Raw genomic sequence first — 25,842 nt, 5'->3', positions numbered from 1 at the left:
TAAATATGTTTTACTGTGATGTTCAACTAGTCTACATTTATTCATTTAGCATTTAGCAGACGCTTTGGATAAAAGCGTCTGCTAAATGAATAAATGTCTACACCACACTTTGTAATGTTCAGCAAACAGTATAAGGGCGGTAGAATGCTTAAGTGTATGGAAGTATTAAATGACCGCTGATACAGAGTAGTAGCCTACACGACCACTCTGCTTATATAGCTGTCTCTTTCCTTACATTTTGTGATATGTATTGTGAATCAGGGGAATACTTGGGACAGTGGGGATGTGCTTGTGCAATATGAAAAGGCAGTGTACCATAACGGGGTTCGGGGGAATGTGTTTGTGCAACAGTCTTATTTGATAACATTTATAAGTTCTTATCCAGGAACAGGATTTGTTACTTGTTTGTTGTTGTTTAGAAGTGCGCCACAACTTTGAACCAGTTCGTGACGTCTGAAGCATTGAACGTCATCAATCACGTGACATCGTAATTTGACACAAGCTCCAAACCACTTTTTCGAAACTGTGCGTATTGGTTTTGCGACACAAGCATCGATGCATCAGTGCCAGACGTCCCATCCCTAACTTTTAGTACCCATTGCAGCTGCCCTTACAACGTGCATAGGCCTACTTGCATGCAGTTTGTAATCAACGGGGACACTTCGACTCTTCAATTAAAAACAAGAAAATAAAGAAAATATTATGCTCCAGCACCACAGCCATATTCCATTCAACCACCAGAGGACGCAATAGCACCACACTGTAGACAAAGCAAGAATAGGCATAATAGTCTAAATGTAAAAAATGGCAAAAACAAATCTATTTCAAAAACTGATTTACTATTGAGTTATGTCAAAGTATTTCAGGTCACATTTTAGACACCGGCCTACTTAACTGTTAAATGTAGTATATATTTGGCACTTTGAGTATTGAGTTCTAAGTTATACAAACATATGTTAGGCTATATATAACGTCATATACATGAACTATTACAAATAAGCTATATAGTCTTAAAATCTTTGGATGTCTAATTTAGAACATTTACCAAGGTGTTAATCTCGGGATTTCGTTTTCAACAAATATGCAAATGATCATCATGATGATTAGCTACCTGGCGGGTGGTGGTGGTCAACCTGTGTGACAGAGCTTTTGGAGATGGTGCAGTAGCGCATACCCGTAAAACATATAACGTTTTATTTAGGTAAACATTTAGTTTAATTTAGTTTCTGGGCTCGAAATTACTTTGAAAACTCATCCTGTTAAACCTGTTCCTCCAGTTTCTGTGTGGGTAGCCATTTGTCTACGCAGGTAAAGGAAATTGTAAGGAAGAGAATACAGGCGACAATCATGGTTCAGTAACTCAGTTTACCTTAAATCGATGTTGTATTCGTAAAGAAAGGATACATCATCTTGGAGAGTTGGTGAGTATATCCAATATTGATAATGTTGATAGGCTAATGATTTAAGGATTAAAACACACCTAGACCCATGCGATTCAGGTGGATCTTGTAGTAGCTAGTAGCCAACATGTCCTCTAGTTTTGCTACAAAATTGTAACTAAAATTAAATCTAGAGACCAATGTTTGTGTATATATATAAAAAAACAATACTTTTTGGTCGTGCTTTGAGTTCGATTTGAAACTTTCTCTCGTGTAGTGGTCTTATCTTGGAGAATTTTTTCAACTTTATACGCCACTTACTACACCGAATTACTATATAGGCTAGCCTACGTTAAAGTTCATGAATTAATTTTTATATCACACGGTTTGCCATGCTAGGGGAGGAATATGGCCAAGGCTGGCTGCGCTATAAAAAACAATCCATCTTTTTCGTTTTTCCGTTTTACACACACACACGCACACACACACACACACACACACACACACACACACACACACACACACACACACACACACACACACACACAGTCACACACACGTAGCCTAATATTGTGGTAGACAATAAGGACACTGTAGCCTTAGTTGTTAGCGTAAATTACCACCAGATTGACACCAACTCCAATTTCCTCAGGTCTAAAAAGTTCATATGGACCTAATAAGGCTGACTTGATATATGGTGACAAACTGACTACCCGGCGGCAAAGTCACCCTCATGAAAGGCCAGCGGCACCAGTCTGATGCCTTCCAATAGGAAAATCTAACTTTCTCTATGGAAATAGATGCCCTTTTAAATTAATTTAAATTTCACCTGTGAGTCAAATGGTGCGAACTCAGTTTGTAGGTAACTTGACAGCAGCAGATTTAGCCCCGTAAGGGGATGACTGTCATTATTGTATGTGTCAGCTGAAATGTAATGGTTTTGAATAAAGTAATGAATAGTTATAATTCCAAGTTGGCCTTTCCATTTCACTGTCTAGACTAACGAGCTAATCAATTTGTGTATTCCCTTTGTATTTCATAAAAAATATTGTGTCATCGAGTCAGAGAAGATGTAGCCGACTTTCTTTCACAAAGGAATGGATGGATCATTTCTTCAATGGACCTGTTCATTGAGTATGAGTGTCTCAGTAAGGCACTTCAAATGATGAGTCCTGCTGTGAGGAACATCATTTAGGTGTTGAGCTCTGTTGGGGATAGCCTACAGGAGGTAATGCACTGTGTGTAGGATAGGGGATTTTCCCAGAGTAATTAAAAGACATAAGTGGTGGTGATATCTAGAGTAAGCCTAGCTAGGATAGGTCAGTGGAGGTGGGATGCATTACTACTGAGGAAGCAGTTTATACAAATCATTGGCGACTAAAATGAAGCCTGTTCCCTGCTTTCTCATGACTGGGTTGAGGGCTGGCGAATGTCAAAAAATTAAGATGGCGGAAAACAGGCCTTTGTGTGTGTGTCCCCTGACTCAGGTTACAAGTCAGGCAGGTATGTAGCGTGACTCCTTTTGAAGGTGCTGAATGCTATCCCTCTCGCCCCCTCCCCCTCAACCTTGTTGCTATAGCGCTGCCTTAGGCCAGATGCCCAAACCTGTTTGCTGGAACCGTCTAACCGCGCAATAGTGTTTTTTCTTTTTTTTATTTTTTTTATTTTTTTTAACACCACGGTGTGTGTCTTTTGACCACAGGACAAGTGAGGGTGGGGCACTAGTTTTAGATGATACCCTGAAGTTTGTTTCTCCTACTTGACTTTCCTCAATGTCAATTAGGTAACATGTTTTGGGATTGAGGTTCAGGCCACAGTAACCCAGTAGCATTTATTGCGGTGATATGTCAGATTTGAATATCTTTAGGGGGGGGAACAAAATCTACTCTTTAGAGAATGCTATTTGATGCTCTGTGCTCTGCCAGGACATTTGATTGTCAAACATGTAATTTAACTAGTCATTGCCTTTTGTAAACATGTCCATCACACACACGCACACACACACCTCAAGGGGTTATCACCACTGTAAACATGTCCAGATAAAGCACTTTTAATTATATACATTAGTAATTAGTAATACAAATAAAAATAGTGGATTGGTGTAAGCAGGGGCTGGTGAGACTACCTAACTGACCAGACAACTCATTCGAAATCAATCAGCAGTAAGGAAGTCATTGCTGGTCAGGAAGAGGGAATCAAACCTCAGCAATGGTTCCATCAGAGGACCAAGGATGTTATCAGTTAAACATTTGAGTCCTCTCTATATATTTAGTTAAAATGTGGGAGTAATGTTGCATTGCTTCACAGTTTCCTTATGCAAACAGAGGTGTGTCACTCGAGAACCCAGCTGTGTGTGCAAGCCTATTTTAGGTGTGTAGGCTGGATCTGATATGCTGTCACACCCACTTCAGTCAAACCAGTCTAGTGATCCTACTCCAGCGATATATGAGGGTTTTCCGTGTCCGTAGAGCGTTCACAGGTTCAGTCGGGGACATTTCCTACCACTTTAAAATATGAATTAAATGTTGGTGCTTTGTCACGACAGGTGCGCAATCTTTTATTCAGTTTCTGAATACACTATCCTTGAAAATGTGTCACATAGGCTAGTTCAGAAATTTAGAACTGTAGCCTTAAAACAAAAAGCTATGCCCTTTGTTCATACAGCATTCAGTTACTAACATGCCAGTCTGCCCTCTGTTCAACACCTTGAGGTTTCAGTAGTTGAAGGTAATTACTGAGCCATATCAAACCTGCTAATTGGCTAAAAAAAAACATTAGTTATCAACCAAGGTCCTGGGAGTGCCAATAGGCTTACAGAACAGACCACTAGACCATTGCTGGGAATTATCATACTTTCCAGATGCCTTGTTAGGGGAATTAAATAAGTTTGAAAACACAGCAAAGGTATTTATTTTTGTCAAACTGAGTGATGGCTAAGAGGCGACTTGCATTTTCTTCTCACTGTAATGTGGCGTTGTAGCATTGTCAGCAACAGAGGGGAGGAACAGTGAGGAGACTATGGTTCTGGTGATGATGGCCAAAGGCTACATACCATACATATTTACCTCTTCCCCAGAGACACGGGCAGGGTGCTGAACAATGGAAATTGTCAAATCACCTGCAGATTAATAAAGTTATGAATGTTAAGTGTGTAACTTGTAGAGATCCATTCTTATTCAAATTACCACTGCCAATTGCCACTACCCCTCATTTAATCCATTTATTTTTCCGTACAAGTTCTCTCAAGCACAAAGGACCATTTTGACAAAATTAACTTTGGAACCCTCTCTTCCACCCTCACTCTTGTTCCTCTCTTCCTGTCTCTCTGTCTTTCAGTGCCTCACGCCTCACCATGAGTCGCCCGCGATCAGACTCCCAGGGTTCCTTGGGGCCCGACGATGAGGTCATGCCGTACAGTGATGATGAGACGGATGAAGAGTTGGAACCAAGCTCAGAGGGAGAAGGGCCCTCAGGTGACCCCCAGGAGACGGAACAGAAGTTGGGCGGTGAGTTTAGACCTGGAATCAAGGGCCCACCTTCAAAAGCAGGGATGGAGTGAATCTTGTACTGCCCACCACCGCATGTTGATCTTATGGATACTAAGAGACGTAGAGCTCTGGAAAAAATTGAGACCCCTGCACCTTTTTTCTTTCACTTTAAAACAAGTTGAAAAGGACAATTCGGAGTGAGGAACGGAAGGGTAACATTTGTGAGGAATGGAAGGGTAAAAGAGGCCACTGCAAATTTTACCCTTCCGTTCCTCACTCAGAATTGCAGTGGTCTCTCAATTCTTTCCAGAGCTGTATGTCAGGTGTCAGGTGGCTGAGTGGTTAGGGAATCGGGCTAGTAATCAGAAGGTTGCCGGTTCGATTCACGGACGTGTCAAATGACGTTGTGTCCTTGGGCAAGGCACTTCACCCCTACTTGCCTTGGGGAGAATGTCCCTGTACTTACTGTAAGTCGCTCTGGATAAGAGTTTCTGCTAAATGTAAATGTAATGTCAACTCTCATATCTCCTCTTTTAATGTGTCGTGGAGGTGTGGTTTACGTCTCTCAGATACACTTCTTTGAAAAGTTCAATTTCTGTCTTTTTTTTCAGAGTTTGGCTGGAGGGTCAAGGCAAATGACAGAGACTTTTGTAACCTGCCTGAATTTCAGAAGAAAATCTTCCTGTGCCTCAAGAAGAGCAAGTATTCAGTAAGTGCAAGTACAACTCCTTTCTTTCCCCCTCGTTAGTGGTGGTGGGGTGAAAAAATATGGATAAAAGCTTTGGATAAAAGCTCTGAGCTTTTATCCAAAGCAAATATTTACCAATCACCCAAAGGGCCATGTTGGAGTAATAGGTGCTGTTTGACAAGGTATTTTACAGGGGAAGTACCAATGGACCATACATTGCCAAAAAGTTGTTGGATGTACTTTGGGTCCGAGTAATGGAAAATAAATCTAAATGTCTTCATTGTGAACATGGGGTTCCCTTATTATAACTCACTACATATACTAGCCTGTTTCACAGTGTGCTGGGGAAGGTCAGCCATGTTAGTTGAGAGCTCTGACCCTAACGTTCTGGTGATGGACGGCCCTGTGTTGAGTTGATGCTTAAGGGGCATCGTGGGGATGTAAACAGATCCTTCCGGGTGTGGTGACCCGTATTAGAGTTTCACATTATGGGGGATTCAGTTCAGATGGCTGTCTGTGACCACCTTCCCACTTCCTGTAGAGACGCACCTTGCGATTACGAGCGGATCCACTGAAATGCATGGCCGCCTGTGGAGAAATGTGTGGTCAAAAGGGTTGTGAGACGGGATGTGACCTGTAGCAGATGGCCACGCTGCTCCTAAAGCAGCACTCCTCCACACCCTGTTGCCCCCGTTAGATGCACTTATCACTGCCCCTGGTGTACACGTCGCTTGACACAGATAAAGACTGTGCTCGTCCACTTACGGTCACTGACCCCCCCCCTCCACACACACACACACAGACACCACCTCCCCTCTCCCTCGGGTGGTATCAGATGTTGTGACTGTCGTTGGTTATGCAAATGACCCTCGGTGAGCAGTATGGAAACTTCCACTCAGCTAGCAGGGTGGAAACTTCCACTCTGAGTAAGAGCTAGGGGCTGCTGAGGAAGGGAGGCCCTGACCTGAAAGCTAGGCTCCTGCACATGCATCTGGGTACACTCCTCCCATTGTCCCCCTTTCTAGCTTCCCATGTACATCAGAATCAGAATAGTGTTTAATCGCCAAGTAAGTGGTCGCAAACAGGGAATTTACTTTGGTGGGCAGGTGCATACAGTAAACATAATAAACAAGATAAAAGTCAACGTTTGTCAGGTATTTCAAACTTGGGAGGTTCCTAACACGCAGAGTGGGGATGTTGGTCTGGCTTCCTCTTCATCGCCCCAACATTTAAAAATTAAACGTCACGCGTCTTCAACAGTTCAAATAAACTTGTATCTTTGGTCTGTCTCGCCGTTCTAACCCAGGTTTTCTTGATTTTGTCCGCAGGGGAACGCAATCAAGACGTACAAATACAACGCTCTCACTTTCATACCGCTGAATATGTTTGAGCAGTTCAAGCGGGCAGCCAACCTGTACTTCCTCGCCTTGCTCATCTTGCAGGTCAGCTCTACGATGAACACAACCCGTCCTGTCTAACGACCCAGCGTTTAAATCCCTCTGGTGCTCGTCAGTTATGCTCCTCAGTGTCAGCAAGACAACTGAATCATAGATTCAGCTGGTTTAATACCGTTACAATATTTGAATGGTGATTTACATCCATGACGCGGTAGGATCTTCATCAATAGATGGGCGTATGTGTCCCGCACCACTGAACGAACATAGGCAATCGGGCTAGTAATCTGAAGGTTGCCAGTTCGATTCCCGGCCGTGCAAAATGACGTTGTGTCCTTGGGCAAGGCACTTCACCCTACTTGCCTCGGGGGGAATGTCCCTGTACTTACTGCAAGTCGCTCTGGATAAGAGCGTCTGCTAAAGTAAATGTAATGTAAATGTAATGTAAATGTAATGTAAATGTAATGTAAATGTAATGTAAATGTAATGTAAATGTAATGTAAATGTAAACACCATCTGATCTGACAAGAAAGCCCACTGTTATATTTTAGGATTGTTTTTTAGTTTTTTAAAGGTTTACATTGATTTCCTATTTCCTTCTCCTTGACCATCAGATTATTCCGCAAATCACCACACTGCCTTGGTACACCACGTTGGTACCTCTAGTTCTGGTGTTAGGAATCACCGCCATCAAAGACCTGGTGGACGACCTGGTGAGTGCCCAATCCGTGCCCTTCGGCCATCTGACTGGAAATGAGGAAGTGCATTAAGACGCTGCACTTGCCTATCTGAAGCGTGTGCCTTGTAACTTCATGATGTTTTGGATGTGGCCCGTTGTGTTGCCTGATGTGGTCATGCTTTTACTCTGCTCCTCTGATAGGCTCGCCACAGGATGGACAAGGAAATCAACAACAGGAAGTGTGAGGTCTTACTGGATGGCAGGTAACTTATTAACCAGATAGGCTATGTTTCTTGATGTGCTCATTAGCCTGTAGGCTTGCATCATTAGTGAGCACAAATGTTTACTAAACATGACGCAACATGAATCTCTAAAGTTATGGGTTCAATTGTTTTTGAGTCACAGGCAGAAACTGAAAATGGTAGGCATACAATAAAAAAAATCGTTGTCGTTGTTATAAACCAGGTTTCAAGAGTCAAAGTGGAGAGACATTCATGTCGGTGATGTGGTTCGTCTGAAGAAAAACGATTTTATTCCAGTAAGATCACTCATTTGTTTTCAGGCGCACTATACAATTTTACAGTGCTAATGTGTCTCAATGAAGTGCCAATCTAACTTGTTCAACTTATCTGCGTACATTTTCATTCAGGCCGACATTATGATGCTGTCGAGTTCCAACCCCAACAGCCTTTGCTATGTAGAAACCGCTGAACTGGATGGGTAAGATGTTTTTCATATGCATTTTCGACATTCATTTATCAGCCCGTAGGTTGAGTTGTCGTTTCTTTGTGTGTTTGTAAATAGTTGTTCTTTGATTAGATCAGTGTGGACATAAGGGGGTGCCTGCTTTTATGATCTGGGCTGATGGGGAATTATAAAAAATAAAATAAAAATAGTGACTTGTAACAATTAGTCTGGTCCAACTTGATAACATTCTAAACATCTGCTTATCAAAAATACAATTGTCTATCGGCTTTGCAAACTCGATTGATGTCGTGATTTGATCTGCACATGTGCTCCTTTTATGTAGCGCATAAATGTCAATGGACAAATCCTATATAATGACTATCCATTTGTCCATTTATCCATTCACACAGGGAAACTAATCTGAAGTTCAAAATGGGCTTGAGAGTTACGGACGAGAGACTGCAGGAGGAGAGCCAGCTGGCCAGGTTTGACGGTACGTAAATACGAGGTTATCACAGCCAGAGGAACAGATAAGCTTTCTTGATAATTTCTGTTTACTTGTGTGGTGGGAAACGGGAGGAGGTTGGATTCTCTTCTCCTAGTTCTGTGTAACCTAAATCTCACAAAAGCAGTTTTTGGATGTAATAATGATGTTGTGTGATAGCTAAATTGCCATTTAAACATCTAAGCCAACTCAAATGTGATCCATGCAATTTTACAGACAGCTCACCATGTCAACCACATTAGTAAATGTAACAATGTTTCGGTCGTGCTTTTTGCAATTGAACATCTATCCCTGTCCTTTCTCAATCCCCAGCCATGATCATATGTGAGGAGCCCAACAACCGCCTGGACAAGTTCACAGGAACGATGCGCTGGAGAAAAGACAGCTTTCCCCTGGACTTGGACAACATGCTGCTAAGAGGCTGCACAATCCGCAACACAGACGAGTGTCATGGCCTGGTCATCTTTGCTGGTACGCGCGCGCACACACCAACACACATAGACACGCTTGTCTTGGCAGGGACACAGGCGAAAGAGGTCTCGCACAACGTTTTTGAATAAACAAACCCTGTTGCAGGTGCTGATACCAAAATTATGAGGAATGGGGGCAAGACCAGGTTCAAAAGGACTAAGATTGATGAACTTATGAATTACATGGTGTACACGGTAAGATGTGTCCATCAACCTTGTTCCACGTCTTTGTAGTTCATCATGAGACATTGCCAGTCATCTATGGACTCCTCTCACTGTTTTGATTCACGTCTCGAATGGACCATCTAGATCTTCGTCCTCCTCATCCTGGTATCATCTGGCCTGGCTATTGGACACACCTTCTGGTACGAGGAGATAGGCAGCAAGGCCTGGTATCTATATGATGGACTGGACCAACAGGCCTCATACAGGGGCTTCCTCAGTTTCTGGGGCTACATCATCGTTCTCAACACCATGGTACCCATTTCCCTCTACGTCAGGTGAGAACAATGACACCACAGTTCCCCTGACCTATCGCCGTCACAAAGAACGTTCTTTGACCCCCGAGACCCTTGTCCAGACTTTTTTTTTTCAACCCACCAGGACCCATAAAAAGCTACCGTTTTATTCTTGACGTGGCAAAATAATCCAATCGTTGTCTGTGTTTTGTGGTCGGGGTCTAGTGTGGAGGTGATCCGTCTGGGCCAGAGCAAGTTCATCAATTGGGACTTGCAGATGTACTACGCTGAGAAGGACACGCCCGCCAAGGCTCGCACCACCACCCTCAACGAGCAGCTGGGCCAGATCGAGTACATCTTCTCAGACAAGACGGGCACCCTCACGCAGAACATCATGGCCTTCAAGAAGTGCACCATCGGAGGCCGCACCTATGGTTCGACCGAATTTCCCCCTCTTTTTGCATATGTTCGTCTGCTCTACCGTTGACCTACATCCACCCCCCTTGTGTGGCTAGATTCATGTCAACACGTGTTTCCTTTGCAATTTGGCAGGAGATGCAACCACTGAGACGGGCGTGTCTCTAGAGCGCGGCAAGGTGAGCCAATCGATAAGCCGTCATAATCGTTCCCTTTGTGTCGTCTACTTCCACTTTGTTTCCCAGAATGCATCTCCTCCTGGCTCAGGCATGACTCTGACGATAGCATGACGGGTGTTTTTTGTCTTCTTTCTCTTGTCTGTCCCGTCTGCAGCCTGTCGACTTCAGCTGGAACACTTACGCAGACAAGAAATTCGACTTCCTGGACCATTCCCTCGTGGCTTGCATCCGCTCCAAGAAGGACAAGGACACTTTGGAGTTCTTCAAGCTTCTGTCCCTGTGTCACACTGTCATGGTGGAACAGAAGGAAGGTGAGAGCGTGAAGCCCACCCAGCACATTTACATTTAGAGTAAGTACAGGGACATTCCCCCCGAGGCAAGTAGGGTGAAGTGCCTTGCCCAGGGACACGACGTCATTTGGCACGGCCAGGAATCGACCTGGCAACCTTCTGATTGGTAGCCCGATTCCCTAACCGCTCAGCCATCTAATCTCCTCTCGTTCTTAGATGAGCTGGTCTACCAGGCCGCCTCGCCGGATGAGGGCGCCCTGGTCACCGCGGCGAGGAACTTTGGCTTTGTGTTCCTGTCTCGAACACAGGACACCATCACCATCAGCGAGATGGGGGAGGAGACCACCTATGGGATGCTGGCTCTGCTGGACTTCAACAGTGACCGCAAGCGCATGTCCATCATCTGTGAGTTGCTATCGCGTCTGACACCGTTTTTGTAAGATCCGAGGGCCTGCTTGGTTCTGTAGCACAGGGACTGCTCCCACTGTGGACGGACGGATTTTTGTAGTTCCTATGCATGTTAAAAAAAAAAATATATATATATATAGCCCCCTTGAGGATAAAAAATAAAAAAATAAAAAAAACCTTTACTCTACTCCTCTGACAGTGAAATTCCCTGACGGACGCATCCGATTGTACTGCAAAGGCGCCGACACGGTCATGTATGAGCGTCTGCATCCCAACTCCAAACACAAGGATACCACTCAGGCTCATTTGGACGTGAGTCACCTCAGGAAAAGCCCCTCGGGTCTATTGACCTACAGTAGTTGATCCCAAAACCACATGAATCATCCATAAAACGTCCAGATAGTTAGTGTGGTAACCATGCCCCCCCCTGCCTCTCTGCTGTAGGTCTTTGCCAACGAGACTCTGCGTACCCTGTGCCTGTGCTACAAGGACATCAGCCAGAAGGACTTTGACTCCTGGTCGAGGAAACACAAGGCTGCCAGTGTCGTCATGAGCAACCGAGAGGAAGCCCTGGACGAGTTGTATGAACAGATCGAGAACAACCTGATGGTGAGATCTACTGGCGTGTATGGGCTTGTTTCGTCCTCCCTTCATTCCGGAGGGAAGCCTAGATTCCTCCAGGCTTGGAAACAAAGGTCTCTGTGTTTGGTCTCTGTAGTTGATTGGAGCCACAGCCATCGAGGACAAGCTGCAGGATGGAGTCCCGGAGACCATCGCCAAACTGGCCAAGGCTGACATCAAAATCTGGGTCCTGACTGGGGACAAGAAAGGTATGTGTCGGTACCCATGGCATAAAAATGTTCAGTCTCAGTTAAATTATATGAACTGGACAGTAGACTACTGTATCCAGCTATGTTTTGCCATCATGTATATTTGTAATTATACATGGACTGGCAAAAGTAGATGTCCCTACTTATAATAAGATTGAGATACTGAGACCATTTTCTTGTTCTAGAAACTGCTGAGAACATTGGCTACTCCTGTTCGCTACTGACAGACAACATGCAGATCCACTATGGAGAGGATGTGAAGTAGGTTTGAATCTCCCTTCCGAGCTGGGGCCAGGTTTGAGAATGAGTGTACTGGGATCATCTTATGTCTAACTGCTTTCCATATGACCGTGTGGGACAGTGTGAAGCTGACCACTCGCCAGGCGAATCGCAGGAACAATCCACTTGCCAGCGGTCTCAACCGGAAGAAGGTACAAGATCCGTTCTTCACAGAGCCTGGCAAGAACGCTCTGATCATTACTGGAGGCTGGCTGGTAAGTGTCTTCCATCTCCTTTGACATTTGTCCTTGCTCAGTAATCTCCCTGTAACAACCCCCTCCCCCCACTCCTTGTCCATACCCGCAAATGCAAACCACACACACACACACACACACAGGTTTCACGTCTTGCCTACCAATGAACGTCTACCCCGCCGTCGTGCTGTCCCCCCCCCCCCGTCCTCTCGCAGAACGAGATCCTGTACGAGAAGAAGAAGAAACGCCGACGGTTCCGCCTGCGCCGACTGGGCAAGAGACCGCCGTCCGCCAACCCCCAGGACGGGCAGCCCATCGACGACTGGGAGAAGGAGATGCGCCAGGTGGATTTTGTGGACATGGCGTGCGAGTGCGAGGCGGTCATCTGCTGCCGCGTCACGCCCAAGCAGAAGGCCAACGTGGTCAGCCTGGTGAAGAAGTACAAGAAGGCCATCACCCTGTCCATCGGAGACGGGGCCAACGACGTGAACATGATAAAGAGTAGGAATTCATTTCATGAATAATTTTTTTTTGTGGTTTATGCTGTCATTTAACCCTTGTGTTATATTCTGGTCATTGTGACCCACCGTCGTATTGCGACAACTTTACCCCATACAAAAACAAAGTGAAGCATTTTCTTTTAACCGTTGGGCTGTCTCAGACCCCGCACATTGCAAAGGTTAAAATAAAACAATTTTTATTTGTTTTTGTATTGGGTAAAATTGGGTAAACACAACGATGGTTCGTTATGAACCTTTGGGTCATGTGACCCGGGGGCAGCACAAGGGTTAAGAGGGACTTACACATTCTGGCAACTGTAATTGTAGGCCTGTATGTGAATATGAACGTTCCCCTTGTTGAATTCCAGCGGCAGACATTGGCGTGGGCATCAGTGGTCAGGAGGGCATGCAGGCCGTGATGTCGAGCGACTACGCCTTCGCCCAGTTCTGCTACCTCGAGCGCCTCCTGCTGGTGCACGGACGCTGGTCCTACATCCGCATGTGCAAGTTCCTCCGCTTCTTCTTCTTCAAGAACTTTGCCTTCACCCTGGTCCACTTCTGGTACTCCTTCTTCAGTGGGTACTCCGCCCAGGTGAGGCTAACTCTATGGGAAGCGGAGGGGGGGGGGGGGGGGGGGTCATATCTTTAGAAACGCGGAACACTTCTCTATTAGCTCAGTGCGTCACCTGCAATACATGACTGTGCACATTTTGTATGCGTTATGTTCTATTTGCAAAACAACACATTGTCCTTTAGACACAGTTGGAAAATACATTTTAAAGAGGCTTGTTTTGCTGACAAATGTGTCCCTTCCCTTCTCAAGGTTGCTTACGAAGACTGGTTCATTACATTGTACAACGTCTGCTACAGCAGCCTTCCTGTCCTCCTGGTTGGCCTTTTGGATCAGGTAAGACTGGCTCATCCAGTAGCCCAGAATAAACACACAACACAGCATGGCTGGATAAATAACACTCCGGATTGCGATGACGCCTAATATCCGTGTTCTGTTTCCTCTTTACACAAGGATGTGAATGATAAACTTAGTCTCAAGTTCCCCAAGTTATACCTCCCGGGCCAACAGGGGGCACTCTTCAACTACAAGAACTTCTTCATCAGTCTCTTCCATGGGATCTTCGTGTCTCTGATCACCTTCTTCATCCCCTATGGAGCCTTCCTGCAGACCATGGGCCAGGACGGAGAAGCTCCCTCCGACTACCAGTCCTTTGCTGTGGTTACCGCATCCTCCCTCATCATCACTGTCAACCTGCAGGTAGTTATGGTGATACTTTCTCAGGAAGTAAAACAATAAATAACAGACAATTTACGCCGAGGGATTTAGTCCAGGAAACGAGACTGTGACCTATTAATGGGTATATTAAACGTCCTCCTTCTCCGATTCTCTCAAGATATCACTGGACACATCGTACTGGACGTTCGTGAACTGCTTTGCGGTCCTTGGTAGTATAGCGATATACTTCGGGATCATGTTTGATATCCACAGTGCAGGGATTCATGTTATCTTCCCTTCGGCCTTCACGTTCACTGGTGAGCATGTGTTGTGTTGTGCCTTACCTATGCTTCAGGTAATTATTCGGGTTTAACCTCCATGCTCTTTAAAACCAGGTGCTGGCCACAGATACAAATGATTGTAATGATGAACTTCAAATGCACTAAAGCACATGTTTCTGCACAGGAGTGGCCTCCAATGCATTGAGACAGCCCTACCTGTGGCTGACCATCATTCTGACTGTGGCTATCAGCCTTCTACCTGTCATCTGTATTCAGTTCCTTCACAAATCCATATGGCCTTCTGTGGGGGACAAGGTAAGGCCTACTTTCTTCTCACATAAAGACTTGTTTCACTGACGTCGTCCAGAGACGACCCTTACTTTTGCAACTTCCTTCTTTGGATCCATATCATGGATGGTATGTAACGTGGTTTTATAAAAAAAAAAACTAACTTCCAGGTCCAGAGAAACAGGAAGAAGTATGAGATGGAGGAGGAGGAGGAGAAGAAGAAGAAGCCTGCTCCGTTCCAGCGTGGCCGACAATCCCGTCGATCCGCCTACGCCTTCTCTCACTCCAGAGGCTACGCTGACCTCATTGCGTCTGGCCGCAGCATCCGACGAAGGCCCGCTGCACACAGAGACCCCCAGGACAGCATCAGGGAGGTCCCTCAGAGAGAGGCAGAAAACATTTAACGGGCTGGCCTTATAGGCCTAGCCCACCCTATGAACAGACTAACACGGAATAGCACACTGAAAACCACTGTTTAATGGTGGTGGCCTAATATTATTGCATGACAATGATTAACTCAGGATAATACAGCTTTTCTTTTGTCTCCCCCTCATGGACTATTGGGGAATAGCTTGTTACTGGTGAAAATACATTTTGTTTGGTGAGTAGAGCTACCTGTTCTGCTGCCGAATAATGTGAAATATGCCAGGTATGCAAAGTTTTCAGGATTTTTTTTTGCTGAAATTGTAAGCGCTTTATTTAAAATTGTGAATAGTATAGGCTTATGTGACCCTATTGACTGTAAATTGCTTACTTGCAGAAGGGTGTCATAATCAGAATTTCTGAGGGCATGATATCACTAGTTTATTTTCCGTTTTTTTTATTGTTCTTTTATTCTGTCCTCTGCTAAATGGCATTTCAAACTTATTTTATTTAAGGAATAGTGATATTTTAAAGCAAAACAAGTTGTCTACACTGACCCCAACAAATCAGTTCCTCTGGACAATATTATCCATTATAACTTGTTTCTAGCCAAATTACTCTAACTGCAAAATGTCTCAAAGAATATTATTCAGCGAAGTGTCAGTCAGTTGTGTTCTGAAGTCCGTTCTGTCAACCCTCTTTAGATTGTGCATGGTTTTGTTATGAGACTACTGTTAGTAAATAGGTATGGCGGTAGTTTGACATGGCTAAAATTAGAGAAATTAGCACAGCTTGAATGCGTCAGTTAATTTGTCATTTTTTGCCACAATTGACTGTTCTGATATCTAATCGGATCATGGGCCAAATATATGCAGAAGACTAGCTGCAGTTTCATGTCATAACCAGTTACAAGATACAAGATATGATATGGTTCTTATTTGTGGTTATTTGTTGTCTTTTTGGAATTCTGGAAGGGAGCTGTAAGGAAGGACACAATGTGGCCTTATCTTTTATAACCTATTTTTGTGTACTGATGTAAAATACTTTGTAAAATGACAAGGAATAAAGGCAGACTAAACATGCACACTTTTGTTTCTCTGAGTGTCTGGATGAAAGTAGGCTACAGTATTGTATTTAGTCTTTACGTCACTGATCATCCATTGACGGCAACGTTAACAGCTGTCGTGTAATCAGCTGAGCAGAGAGGATCTCTGCAGAGGGTAAATATCAAGGCGTCTTAGAATTTTCTAGACGTACTCGGATATACAATTTTTATCAAGAAGTTTCCCAAGAAAAGGATGTCCCTATAGAGTAATTTTCCGGTAAGTGAAATTTATCAATGGACACATAAAGCCGTTTTTATAACCCGGAAGCGACGACATTGAAGGTATTGCTACATTTGCTAGCTACACCAACGACGTTCGTTTGGGTGTTGCAGGGTCACATGACTGTCGGGGGATTTAGAAAATAATGCACACATTGAGTTGGGGAATATGTTTTGAATAACAAATGGGATTTTAAATTAAATAATATATCTACCTTGATCAAACTTGAATTCTCACCCCATATTGTTTAATGTTGGGTCACAACAGTTAATGCAAACTGCGCCGCAGGACAGCCCGTCTCCATGAAAGAAATATCCCAATGTCAGACGCGAGTTAGCTTGAAGGGTTGCTTCTATGTTGTTAGCAAATTCTGTATGTTTACAAATGGATATTGGCTGTCCTTATCTACATCCACACACATATATATATAGCCATATCATTCTAATTTCGTAGTTTGTCAAGGTGTCGTAGGAGTTTGTATCATTTGCAGTTTTTCATTTCACCAACGTAGCTAGTTAGCTATCTAGCTGTAGCCATCGACGTTATCTAGTATCTAGCCAACCAGTTCGTTCTCCACTGCAAATAAGCTTATTGTGGTAGGGTTTCATAGATCCAAGCACTGTCTTTAACATCAACCTATTCAAGGACTTAGCTGCCCAACATTCTGCGTCTATCCGCACAATAAAGGGTCTATTGCTTTGCAACATGCCACTTAATCGTTAAAATGTTTTCATGCATCATCACACACACCACCACCACTCGGCAGTAATCAAGACGAGACTGGCATACGGTAGCTGATGATTATAAGCCAATTTCGCTGTATTAAATATAATGCATTATAATATTGTGGGGAGGTATGGAGTCACTTGCTTTAAATCAACTTGTGTATTTAGGCTACAACCTTATATGAACCTGAGTCCTTTGGGAGAACTAGCTCATTTAGGCTAAGATTTGGAAAACGACTTGTTCCCGATCATTACTGTTTCAGTAGGCCTGTTTTAGCATTTGAGTCACCTCTGAGAAGAACCCATTGCCAGTTGGTAATACAGTAAGGGTATATCCTCAAAGCAAGACAGCCCAAACTGTGACATGTCCTAATGTCTGACACATTAGGCCATATCATTTGAAGGGAGGTTTTCTGCATGCTACACTGGACGTATCACACCAGGTTATTTTTCCACATGGCAGTTGACGCTGTCACAACAATATCAGTTAAAACCACATCTTTATTATTGTTAGTCTAATAACTAATATACAGTGTTGGACGGTTTGGCTCGACAGAAAGAGAGATACAATGTAATGCAAGCCAGGATGCAAGCATCAACGTACCCTTATCTCACCCTAAAGATTTTGCTTTAGCCTTTCTGTATCTCCTGAAGTCTGTCAGATGAACCAATAGCATAACCATAGATTATTTTGGTTCATTCCACACTTTGGTTGGCTGCACAGTAACCTCAATCTATGGATCAACCTACACACGACTAGTTTAGTCTTCTGCTTTGGAATGTGTGACTGTGTATTGATTGCTTTGAAAGCCTGTGGATGGATTGGCAGCCCACACATTGAAAGCCGTGTGTCTAACTTGCTGTTCAGACTGCAGAGTGGAATCCTTCATAGAGCGACAGAGATTGTTTTTGCGTTCGTCGTTTGAGTAGAAGGGTCCAATATCAGGTTTTCAGAATGAAGCTGTTGCAGATTGCGAAGATGAAAGTGATGTTTCGAAGGTTGAAGTTCACCCTGAGAAGGCATGAATGTACCAGGTATTGTGCTACCCTCTCTACCATACTGTACTAGTCTTTTGTATTCATGAGGCATCGGCTGTAGTAGGCCATTGTGCTTGTTTGCTCAGATATGAAAGAAAAGGAAAATGGTGAAGGAATTCTGACTAGGCTTGTAGAAATCGTATCTTTCGTTTCTTTAGCTAGGAACTTTTTGCTAAGCAACTGGGATGTCACCTGTTGGTTGAGAGACTGATGACCAACCGCCCAATAAAACATATTCCATTCATTTTATTAGCCTAGATGTGTATTAGGGTAGGCTAATGCATTTCTTTTCTCAAAATGTCCTTTACTATGAGGCTATAGTTTTGTGAGGAATATTCTCATGCTCTCACATTATTTGGTATGCTGGTGACTAATGCAGAAGAGCCACCACAGGGATGCAATCAATATGGATTGCATAACACTGACATAACTGATGTTCATGTAACTGGTTACAAATAGGGTTTGCCAAACAGTGTTGTCCTGTTTGGATGTTTGGCTCGATTTAGGGAAGGGTCTCATAAGCAAAGTATTGAGAGGATCTTAAAAAAACAGTCTTCTTTTTTATTAATTGGTCAGTGTTGGGTCTTTAGTTTTGAGGTGGCAAATGTTTTTTGTTGTTGTAAAGTAAGTACGTATCTTAGTTTTAGGCTATATCTACAACAAGAAGGATTGAATCCGGGTTCAACAGGCCTGCCCCCACTGAAAGGATCATTTTGTGGTATTGTTATGATGTATCCTAATAATCACTGAGGTCTGACAGGCTGAGATTACAATCTCATTGAGATTACAAACTCACTGTTTAGATGACCTTCTGAATAGATTTTTGTGTAGAGGATAAAATTGGAGACTGAATTGATCTTAAACTACTCTAATGTGCCAATAATTCCTGTCTCTGACCCTAGTGTTCCAACCATGTGAACATGAACTGGCATGAACTCTCACACTCACTCACTCACTCACTCACTCACTCACTCACTCACTCACTCACTCACTCACTCACCAACTCACCTGCCTCTTTTCTCTTTCTCAGCGCAAGAGAAACCATGTCGGGAAACAACTTGGTTCTACCCATAGTGCTGTGGGGCCGCACGGCGCCCACTCACTGCATCTCCAGCCTGCTGGTGATGGATGACCTGGCCACCATCATCACGGGCTGCCACGACGGACAGATCTGCATCTGGGACATGACCTCTGACCTGGAGGTAAGATTTAAAACACTCAGGACGACATGCCGGAGACGACAATATTAAACCTGCAGCCTCTTACTGAGAAAAAAAGTCCAAATTCAATCTGCATGATCAGGTATTATAACGGGGACATTATCGATATGGGGTTGCCTGTCATGACCTGTCATTTAGTGCATGTTAACAAACCGGCGTGCTGTATGCAGATCTGTCCCAGGGCCATGCTGTTTGGCCACACCGCCTCCATCACATGCCTGTCCAAAGCCAGTCCGGGCAGCGACAAGCAGTACATCGTCAGCGCCTCAGAGAGCGGGTGAGTAGTGAGCCTCGCCGTAAACACACACACGCAGAGCGGGAGAGAGAAGTGGGAATCCTTTCGTCGCCCCAGGGGGCAAGAGCTCAGCAGTGCAGGAGAAACTGGGGGGGTGACGCTAGAAAGCACAAGCGCTCCGTTCCATAATAGATACTTTGACGTTGGAGTGGACAGGATTCTCGTTGCGTCCATGTACAGTTACTCGACTGTTACATGGACGCGAGTAGTCTTTCTTCTCCACCACCAGGTCAAGGAAAAGGATTCTGAACCAGGAGAAGGTAACAGCGACTGTACAAAGCAGGGTTGTCCGTGTGCGCGTGTTCCTGGCGGGTTCTCCCTGGTGAGCGTGTGTTTTGCGTGCAGGGAGATGTGCCTTTGGGACGTCAACGACGGCCGCTGCATCGAGTTCACCAAGCTGGCCTGTGCCCACACCGGGATCCAGGTAGGGCTCTCCCACATGGTGCCCACCCCCTCCATGCCCATTCCCCAAGAGCATAGCATGGAGAATGACCCCACTCTCCCCCGTCCGTCTCCCCAGTTTTACCAGTTCGCCATCGGGACGGAGCGCGAGGGCCGCCTGCTGTGCCATGGCCACTACCCGGAGATCCTGGTGGTGGACGCCACCAGCCTGGAGGTGCTCTACTCCCTCGTGTCCAAGATCTCCCCCGACTGGATCAGCTCCATGAGCGTCATCCGCTCTCACCGCACGCAAGGTCAGCCAATCACCAGACAGGAGGCCGGATGTTCCCTCCTGCCTACCTCTGGTGGTGGACATAGGCCCCTAGGCGTAAAACCAGCAGGCTCGGGTCATTAAATGTCAGTGCCGTCTGTGTTTTGTGTGCTTAAAAACGTCTCTGTGACCCCTTTTACAGAGGACACCGTGGTTGCTGTGTCGGTCACTGGGATACTGAAGGTGTGGATTATCACCGCTGACGTCAGTAGGATGCAGGTACCGTACTGAACTCTACGTGATACCCCACCATGCAGGTATGTGACGGCAATACAAGACTTCAAACATAAATATACGCGCGCGTGTGTGTGTGTGTGTTTAGGACCTGGACCCTGTGTTCGAGGAGGAGTCAAAGCCCATCTACTGCCAGGGCTGCCAGAGTATCTCCTTCTGTACCTTCACACAGCTGTCTCTGCTGGTGGTGTGCTCCAAGTACTGGAGGGTGAGCGGCCAAACTGCCTTCCTCACTGACTCCTCATGCAGACACTCAGAAAGACCAGATCAGACACGAGAAGATAACCTTGCGCCATGACCTGTCGGCAAATAGCCCGGTAAGAGTTCTGACATTGTGCACGTGCTTGTATGCGTGTGGCAGGTGTTTGACGCGGGAGACTACTCGCTGCTGTGCTCGGTGCCCAGTGAGAATGACCAGGCGTGGACAGGGGGAGAGTTCATCGCCGCCGACAAGGTCATCATCTGGACTGAGGACGGCTGCAGCTACATCTACAAACTCCCTGCCAGGTGACACGGACGACAAACCCCTCTGGAATTGACGTTGTCGACACGATCGTCTTTGTGGAACGTGTGTGTGAGCTGACCCCCAACCTGTGTGTGTGTGTGTGTGTCTCCCTAGCTGCCTGCCCGCCAGCGAACACTTCCGCAGCGACGTGGGCAAGACCACCGAAGGCTCCATCCCGCCTCTCGTGTACAGCATCGCAGACCGCTCCGACAAGCAGGTCAATCCCTCCTCCTCATCCTCTCCTCCTCCCTGTTCAGTGTCCATCACTCTGTCACACATTCTGGTACAGAGGTTCAGGAGAGCTGATCTAGAATACAAAAAAAGATCTGTTTCTACGTCACGGAGGACCTTTTTAAACCCGCAACACTTCCCCCCCCCCCCCACACACATTTGAATTGAGCATGAATCGGTTGTAGCAGGTGCCATTTGACATAACTAGGCAGTGCCAGTGCCATCTTTTTTAAAGTACCTTGGTGTCATATGTTGTTAGTGAGTGTTATGTTTTGTCTTCATGGTGTATTTTGTGTAATTTCTTTAGGACCTTTAGCCTGTGTATGTATTAATTTGCTGTCTGTGCTTTTTGTGTTGATTTTGTTACAATTCTTTTGATCTCTGTCTACTGTCAACCCCCCCTCCCCCTACTCCCCACACCCCACCCCCACCTCGGCCCCCGGGGCCCGCCCTCAGATTGAGGGGGGTGGTGAGGGGGTAGACATGCTGTGCCTCCCTGCCAACGAGTGCGACTTGGAGCTCTACATCCCAGAGCTGCTATACCACCACCAGCCTCTAGAGGCACCAGTAAGCCCCAGTGTACAGCAGGAGAGAGGCGCACTCTGGCCGACCACAGGGGGCTCCTCACGCTTCCAATCAGGGGTTCAGTCACGGGGGGGGGGGGGGGGGGGCAGAAGGGCTCGGACACATGCCTTGCCCCTCCTTTTTTCTGGCCACCGTTTTGATCCACAAATTAGCATGCAAACAAAATCCTAAAATCTCGGAACTTCAACGAATTGGAAACGTTTTTGCCGGACGAATGCCTTTTCATTTGAAGCGACAACACTTGTGATGACTCTCTGATTGACTCGCATGACGTAGTTTATGCTGGATGTCGGTCAATCCAAATCACACTGTGTTACAGTGTCTCCAAAACCCGGTAGCGAACTGAACAGTGATTGGACGCCTCCAGGGCGACGTGTGATGTGTGCGCCTCTCCGATGCTGTCTGATAGTCAGTTCCCACAACTCTCATTGGCTCACCCTGGTTCCATGCTCTTCCCACTAAACACTCTCCAAACCATTTTTCCCCTCATTTATCTTCAAATGGGAGAAGATGCATGCAAAGTCCCAAAGCTGCTTTTTCATGAGACACAAATTGCCCCGGTTTTTCAGATGAACAAAAGCCCAGATTTGTTGCTGTAGCAGTGAAAGATATTGTATGATTAGACATTCTATTTAGTATTCCCCCCCCCCCCCCCCCCCCCAAACTGTAATATCAATGACCCAGGATAGGGTCATTGGGAAAGGTGACCTATTGCTCATGCTAGGACCTTGTAATTGAAGCCGTGGAAGAGAGATGGAAGCTGTGCTTGTAGTGCTCTCTGTGTGGCTTCTCTCTTCTCCTTCCTTTGTCTTAACCCTTGTGCTGCCTTCGGGTCACATGACCCAAAGGTTCATAACGAACCATCGTTGTTTTTACCCAATACAAAAACAAATAAAAATTATTTTATTTTAACCTTTGCAATGTGGGGGGTCTGAGACAGCCCAACGGTTAAAAGAAAATGCTTCACTTTGTTTTTGTATGCGGTAAAGTTGTCGCAATACGACGGTGGGTCACAATGACTGATGGGTCAGAATGACCCGAAGAGAACACGAGGGTTAGCGCTCCAGAAAACTACTCTGGAGTCTTGGTTTCAAATCTTACGGCTGTTTAGTTAGACTTTTTCAAATCAAATCTGACTGGTGGTTCAGAGACGAGTGCCTCCATGGCTTGAGTGTGTGTGTGTGTGTGTGTGCGCGCGCGTGTGTGCGTGACTGATTCGACCAAAAGGTTGAATAGGCAGGACCAAGCAAGGTTAAAGATCTTTGGTGGCACTTTGCATGAACCCTGTGGCCATCCAGGATGCTCAGACAATCGGACGTACTCTCACGTTCGCACACAGATGCATAAAGCGCAGCCCGACTCGTCCAACAGCCTGCTTCACATATTCATGCTCACTCACTTCCCCAGGCGATAAATGTACACACATAGACCTTCTTCCTCACTAGCCTCTGAACACAATAGGAAATACACACCAGCAAACGAGAACATACACATAATCTGTGAATGCCGCGTTCATGTGCGGTAAGACTATCCCGCCATTTTGGAAAGTCAAGGTGAGACTGACCCCCCCCCCCCCCTCCACCTCCCTCTTGATCTCACTTTCCAGTCATGGCCCTCAACGCCCTGCTCATGACCTTTCTGAGCATCTACCTCATGTCAGACGACATACCTAACCACAGAGGCCACCATAACCCACCGGGGGGATCTGCTGCCATCCCATTCCTTTCCGTTACCGTGACAATCACATTTGGAGCCCTAGCATTTCCTGGAAAAAAAGGGAGGCCTCGTTAGCCTGTTTGCCACTGTGCCTTTTTCTTTATTGCAGGTACACAGTTGTCAAGGGTAAATTGGTCTAGTAAAAGACCAAGGTCCTGCATAGAAAAGGTCAGGCAGTGAAGGACCATTAACCACGCACATCCCATATCGATATCCAGTCTCCGTAGGTTTGTGGCAAACAAAAAGCAGATCCCAAGTTAAAGACCACTGTCGTCCCTAATGGTGTCCCCCAACATTAGTTCTCTCTTTTCAAATGTTGTAAAGCTGATTTCTGTCAAAATGATTCAGTGCCTCGCTGCTCACAGAGTTTAAATGGACCCCTATTTAAGATGAGGTTATTGCATGAAAAATAACATTCTAAGCCCTTGAGCTTTAGGCAGTTCATTCAGATGTTGTAGCTAGACAAGAGTAAAGTGATGGGATTTCTAAAAGCTAAAAGTAAACTGCACTTCCCGGAGCATGATATTCTGTCCTCTGCAAGCACCTCTAGCCCCGAGCAGACATGTGGTCTGTTTAGATCCTTGGTAAGAACAAGCCTTTGCTACCCTGCTCCCATTTTCACCTTTGACCTCCTAAACAATCCCTTTATGCAACGCTGAAGTGTTTCTCTTGAAGGTAATGTTTGTACCCAATATTATCATAAAGGATGTTGGGTGAGCTCTCCAAAAGCTTACTAGCACTAAGTCAAAAGAGTTCAGATGACAATAGTGCTACAAAGTTTCTGGGAAGCTCTTCCATAGTTATAGATAGCCCCCCCCCCGATCGATTTCCTCTCTGGCCCCCCCTGCTATGCTGTCTAGAGCTTGTCCCCCCCCCCCCCCCCCCCCTCCCTGTCCCCAGACGTGGTGCTAACACGGTCTGGTCTGTGCCCCCCCCCCAGCTTCTCATCTGCCCCCCGGTGACGCGGTTCTTCTACGGCCGCCGCGAGCCCTTCCACAAGCTGCTGGTGCAGGGGGATTCTGCCGGACGCCTCTCCCTGTGGAGCATCCCCGACGCCTCCCCTCCGCGGCCCCCGGCCTCCGCCGCAGGTGTGCACTCACTCTCTCCGTGGGAGAGGCTTCCAATCCCCGACTCTTCACACGGAACACGTATAACCCTGTGCTGTTGTGTTTGACGTCTCTCGTCTTGGGTGTATATTAAGGTACTCGTTTTATGCTGACTGTAAATACTTTCGCTTCGTCTGCCGGTGTTTGCTGGGGGTTACCCGTCGATCACTAGGTGGTGCAAGAGACCAAAATCTCGCCAACCTCAGTAATTGTCAGTTGGTTGACGTTGTGGAGAGAACGCCTCGGTCTGAGGGTGATTTTGGAGGTTGCTGATATCCCAGTGGTTTGAGGTCGTTTAGCTTCTGATCCTTTTGATCCTAAAATGTGTCTTTTGCCACTGACTTATAACTGTTTAGTATTAGGAGTCGCACAGGGAACAGCGTTGGATCACATTGGAAATAACATGACATCTAGTGGCCATAACGTAGAAGTAGTCCTCAGGGTACAGCTTCTCCACATCTCTTAAAACAACCACAAGCACACAGTCTTAAAACAACCTTAGCCCACCCCAGAACGCTGAGACGGATGACACCGCCTTCCACCAAACCCCTCAGCACAGTTCCTGTCCCGTAGACGACAAAGTTAAATAAAGAGTCCATCGATCCATCGATCCATCGTATTTACAAACGATCTCCCCGGGGGGTGTCCCAGAGCTGCAGGTGTCCTCCACCATCAGTCTCCAGGAGGCCTTCGACAAGCTGGCCCCGCTGTCGGCCGGCATCATCGACCAGCTGAGCGTCACGCCCGGCGTGGAGGAGCCCATCAAGGTGACGGCCAGTGTGTACATCCCCTCCCAGGGCAGACTGGTGTGCGGGCGCGAGGACGGCAGCATCATCCTGGTGCCCGCCACCCAGACCGCCATCGTCCAGCTGCTGCAGGGGGAGCACATGCTGCGCAGAGGTGAGGTGGTGAAGGGGTGGGGTGGTGAAGGGGTGAAGGGGTGGGGTGGTGAAGGGGTGGGGTGGTGAAGGGGTGAGGTGGTGAAGGGGTGAGGTGGTGAAGGGGTGAGGTGGTGAAGGGGTGGGGTGGTGAAGGGGTGAGGTGGTGAAGGGGTGGGGTGGTGGGGTGGTGAAGGGGTGGGGTGGTGAAGGGGTGAGGTGGTGAAGGGGTTGGGTGGTGAAGGGGTGAGGTGGGGGTAGGGTTTT

The 25,842-nt window shown here is 46.1% G+C and overlaps 2 protein-coding genes across 2 annotated transcripts; both read left to right on the top strand.

Moving 5' to 3' along the window:
- The first annotated feature begins 1,186 nt into the window (after positions 1-1,186).
- On the top strand, positions 1,187-16,089 carry LOC136938886 (phospholipid-transporting ATPase IC-like). Its single transcript, XM_067231799.1, has 28 exons — positions 1,187-1,421; positions 4,716-4,885; positions 5,479-5,576; positions 6,884-6,997; positions 7,564-7,662; positions 7,830-7,891; positions 8,094-8,166; positions 8,278-8,348; positions 8,726-8,808; positions 9,133-9,291; positions 9,397-9,485; positions 9,600-9,790; positions 9,974-10,182; positions 10,301-10,344; positions 10,499-10,655; positions 10,851-11,039; positions 11,242-11,354; positions 11,487-11,651; positions 11,761-11,872; positions 12,058-12,133; positions 12,234-12,366; positions 12,561-12,846; positions 13,214-13,437; positions 13,669-13,752; positions 13,870-14,115; positions 14,252-14,390; positions 14,539-14,669; positions 14,813-16,089. Exons 2-28 carry the CDS (start codon positions 4,732-4,734, stop codon positions 15,044-15,046), a joined length of 3,735 nt encoding a protein of 1,244 aa, XP_067087900.1. The 5' UTR covers positions 1,187-1,421; positions 4,716-4,731; the 3' UTR covers positions 15,047-16,089.
- Positions 16,090-16,191: 102 nt separating this feature from the next.
- LOC136938889 (WD repeat-containing protein 7-like) lies at positions 16,192-25,597 on the top strand (the record flags this gene model as incomplete). Its single annotated transcript, XM_067231805.1, has 11 exons — positions 16,192-16,327; positions 19,124-19,295; positions 19,484-19,590; positions 19,954-20,032; positions 20,129-20,303; positions 20,463-20,539; positions 20,643-20,762; positions 20,916-21,061; positions 21,174-21,276; positions 24,532-24,679; positions 25,349-25,597. Coding segments are annotated over exons 2-11 (1,363 nt in total), but the record flags the coding sequence as incomplete, so codon positions are not given.
- Positions 25,598-25,842: the final 245 nt, after the last annotated feature.

This window comes from Osmerus mordax (genome assembly GCF_038355195.1).
Source record: "Osmerus mordax isolate fOsmMor3 chromosome 20 unlocalized genomic scaffold, fOsmMor3.pri SUPER_20_unloc_1, whole genome shotgun sequence".
Classification (NCBI taxonomy): Eukaryota; Metazoa; Chordata; class Actinopteri; order Osmeriformes; family Osmeridae; genus Osmerus; species Osmerus mordax.
This window is presented reverse-complemented; position numbering and strand designations above follow the sequence as displayed.

Coding starts and splice junctions, on each gene's coding strand:
- LOC136938886 (XM_067231799.1), top strand. CDS start 4,732: ATGAGTCGCCCGCGATCAGACTCCCAGGGTTCCTTGGGGCCCGACGAT. Junction 6,998..7,563: donor TCGCCTTGCTCATCTTGCAG/GTCAGCTCTACG, acceptor CTTGACCATCAG/ATTATTCCGCAAATCACCAC. Junction 14,116..14,251: donor TCATCACTGTCAACCTGCAG/GTAGTTATGGTG, acceptor GATTCTCTCAAG/ATATCACTGGACACATCGTA.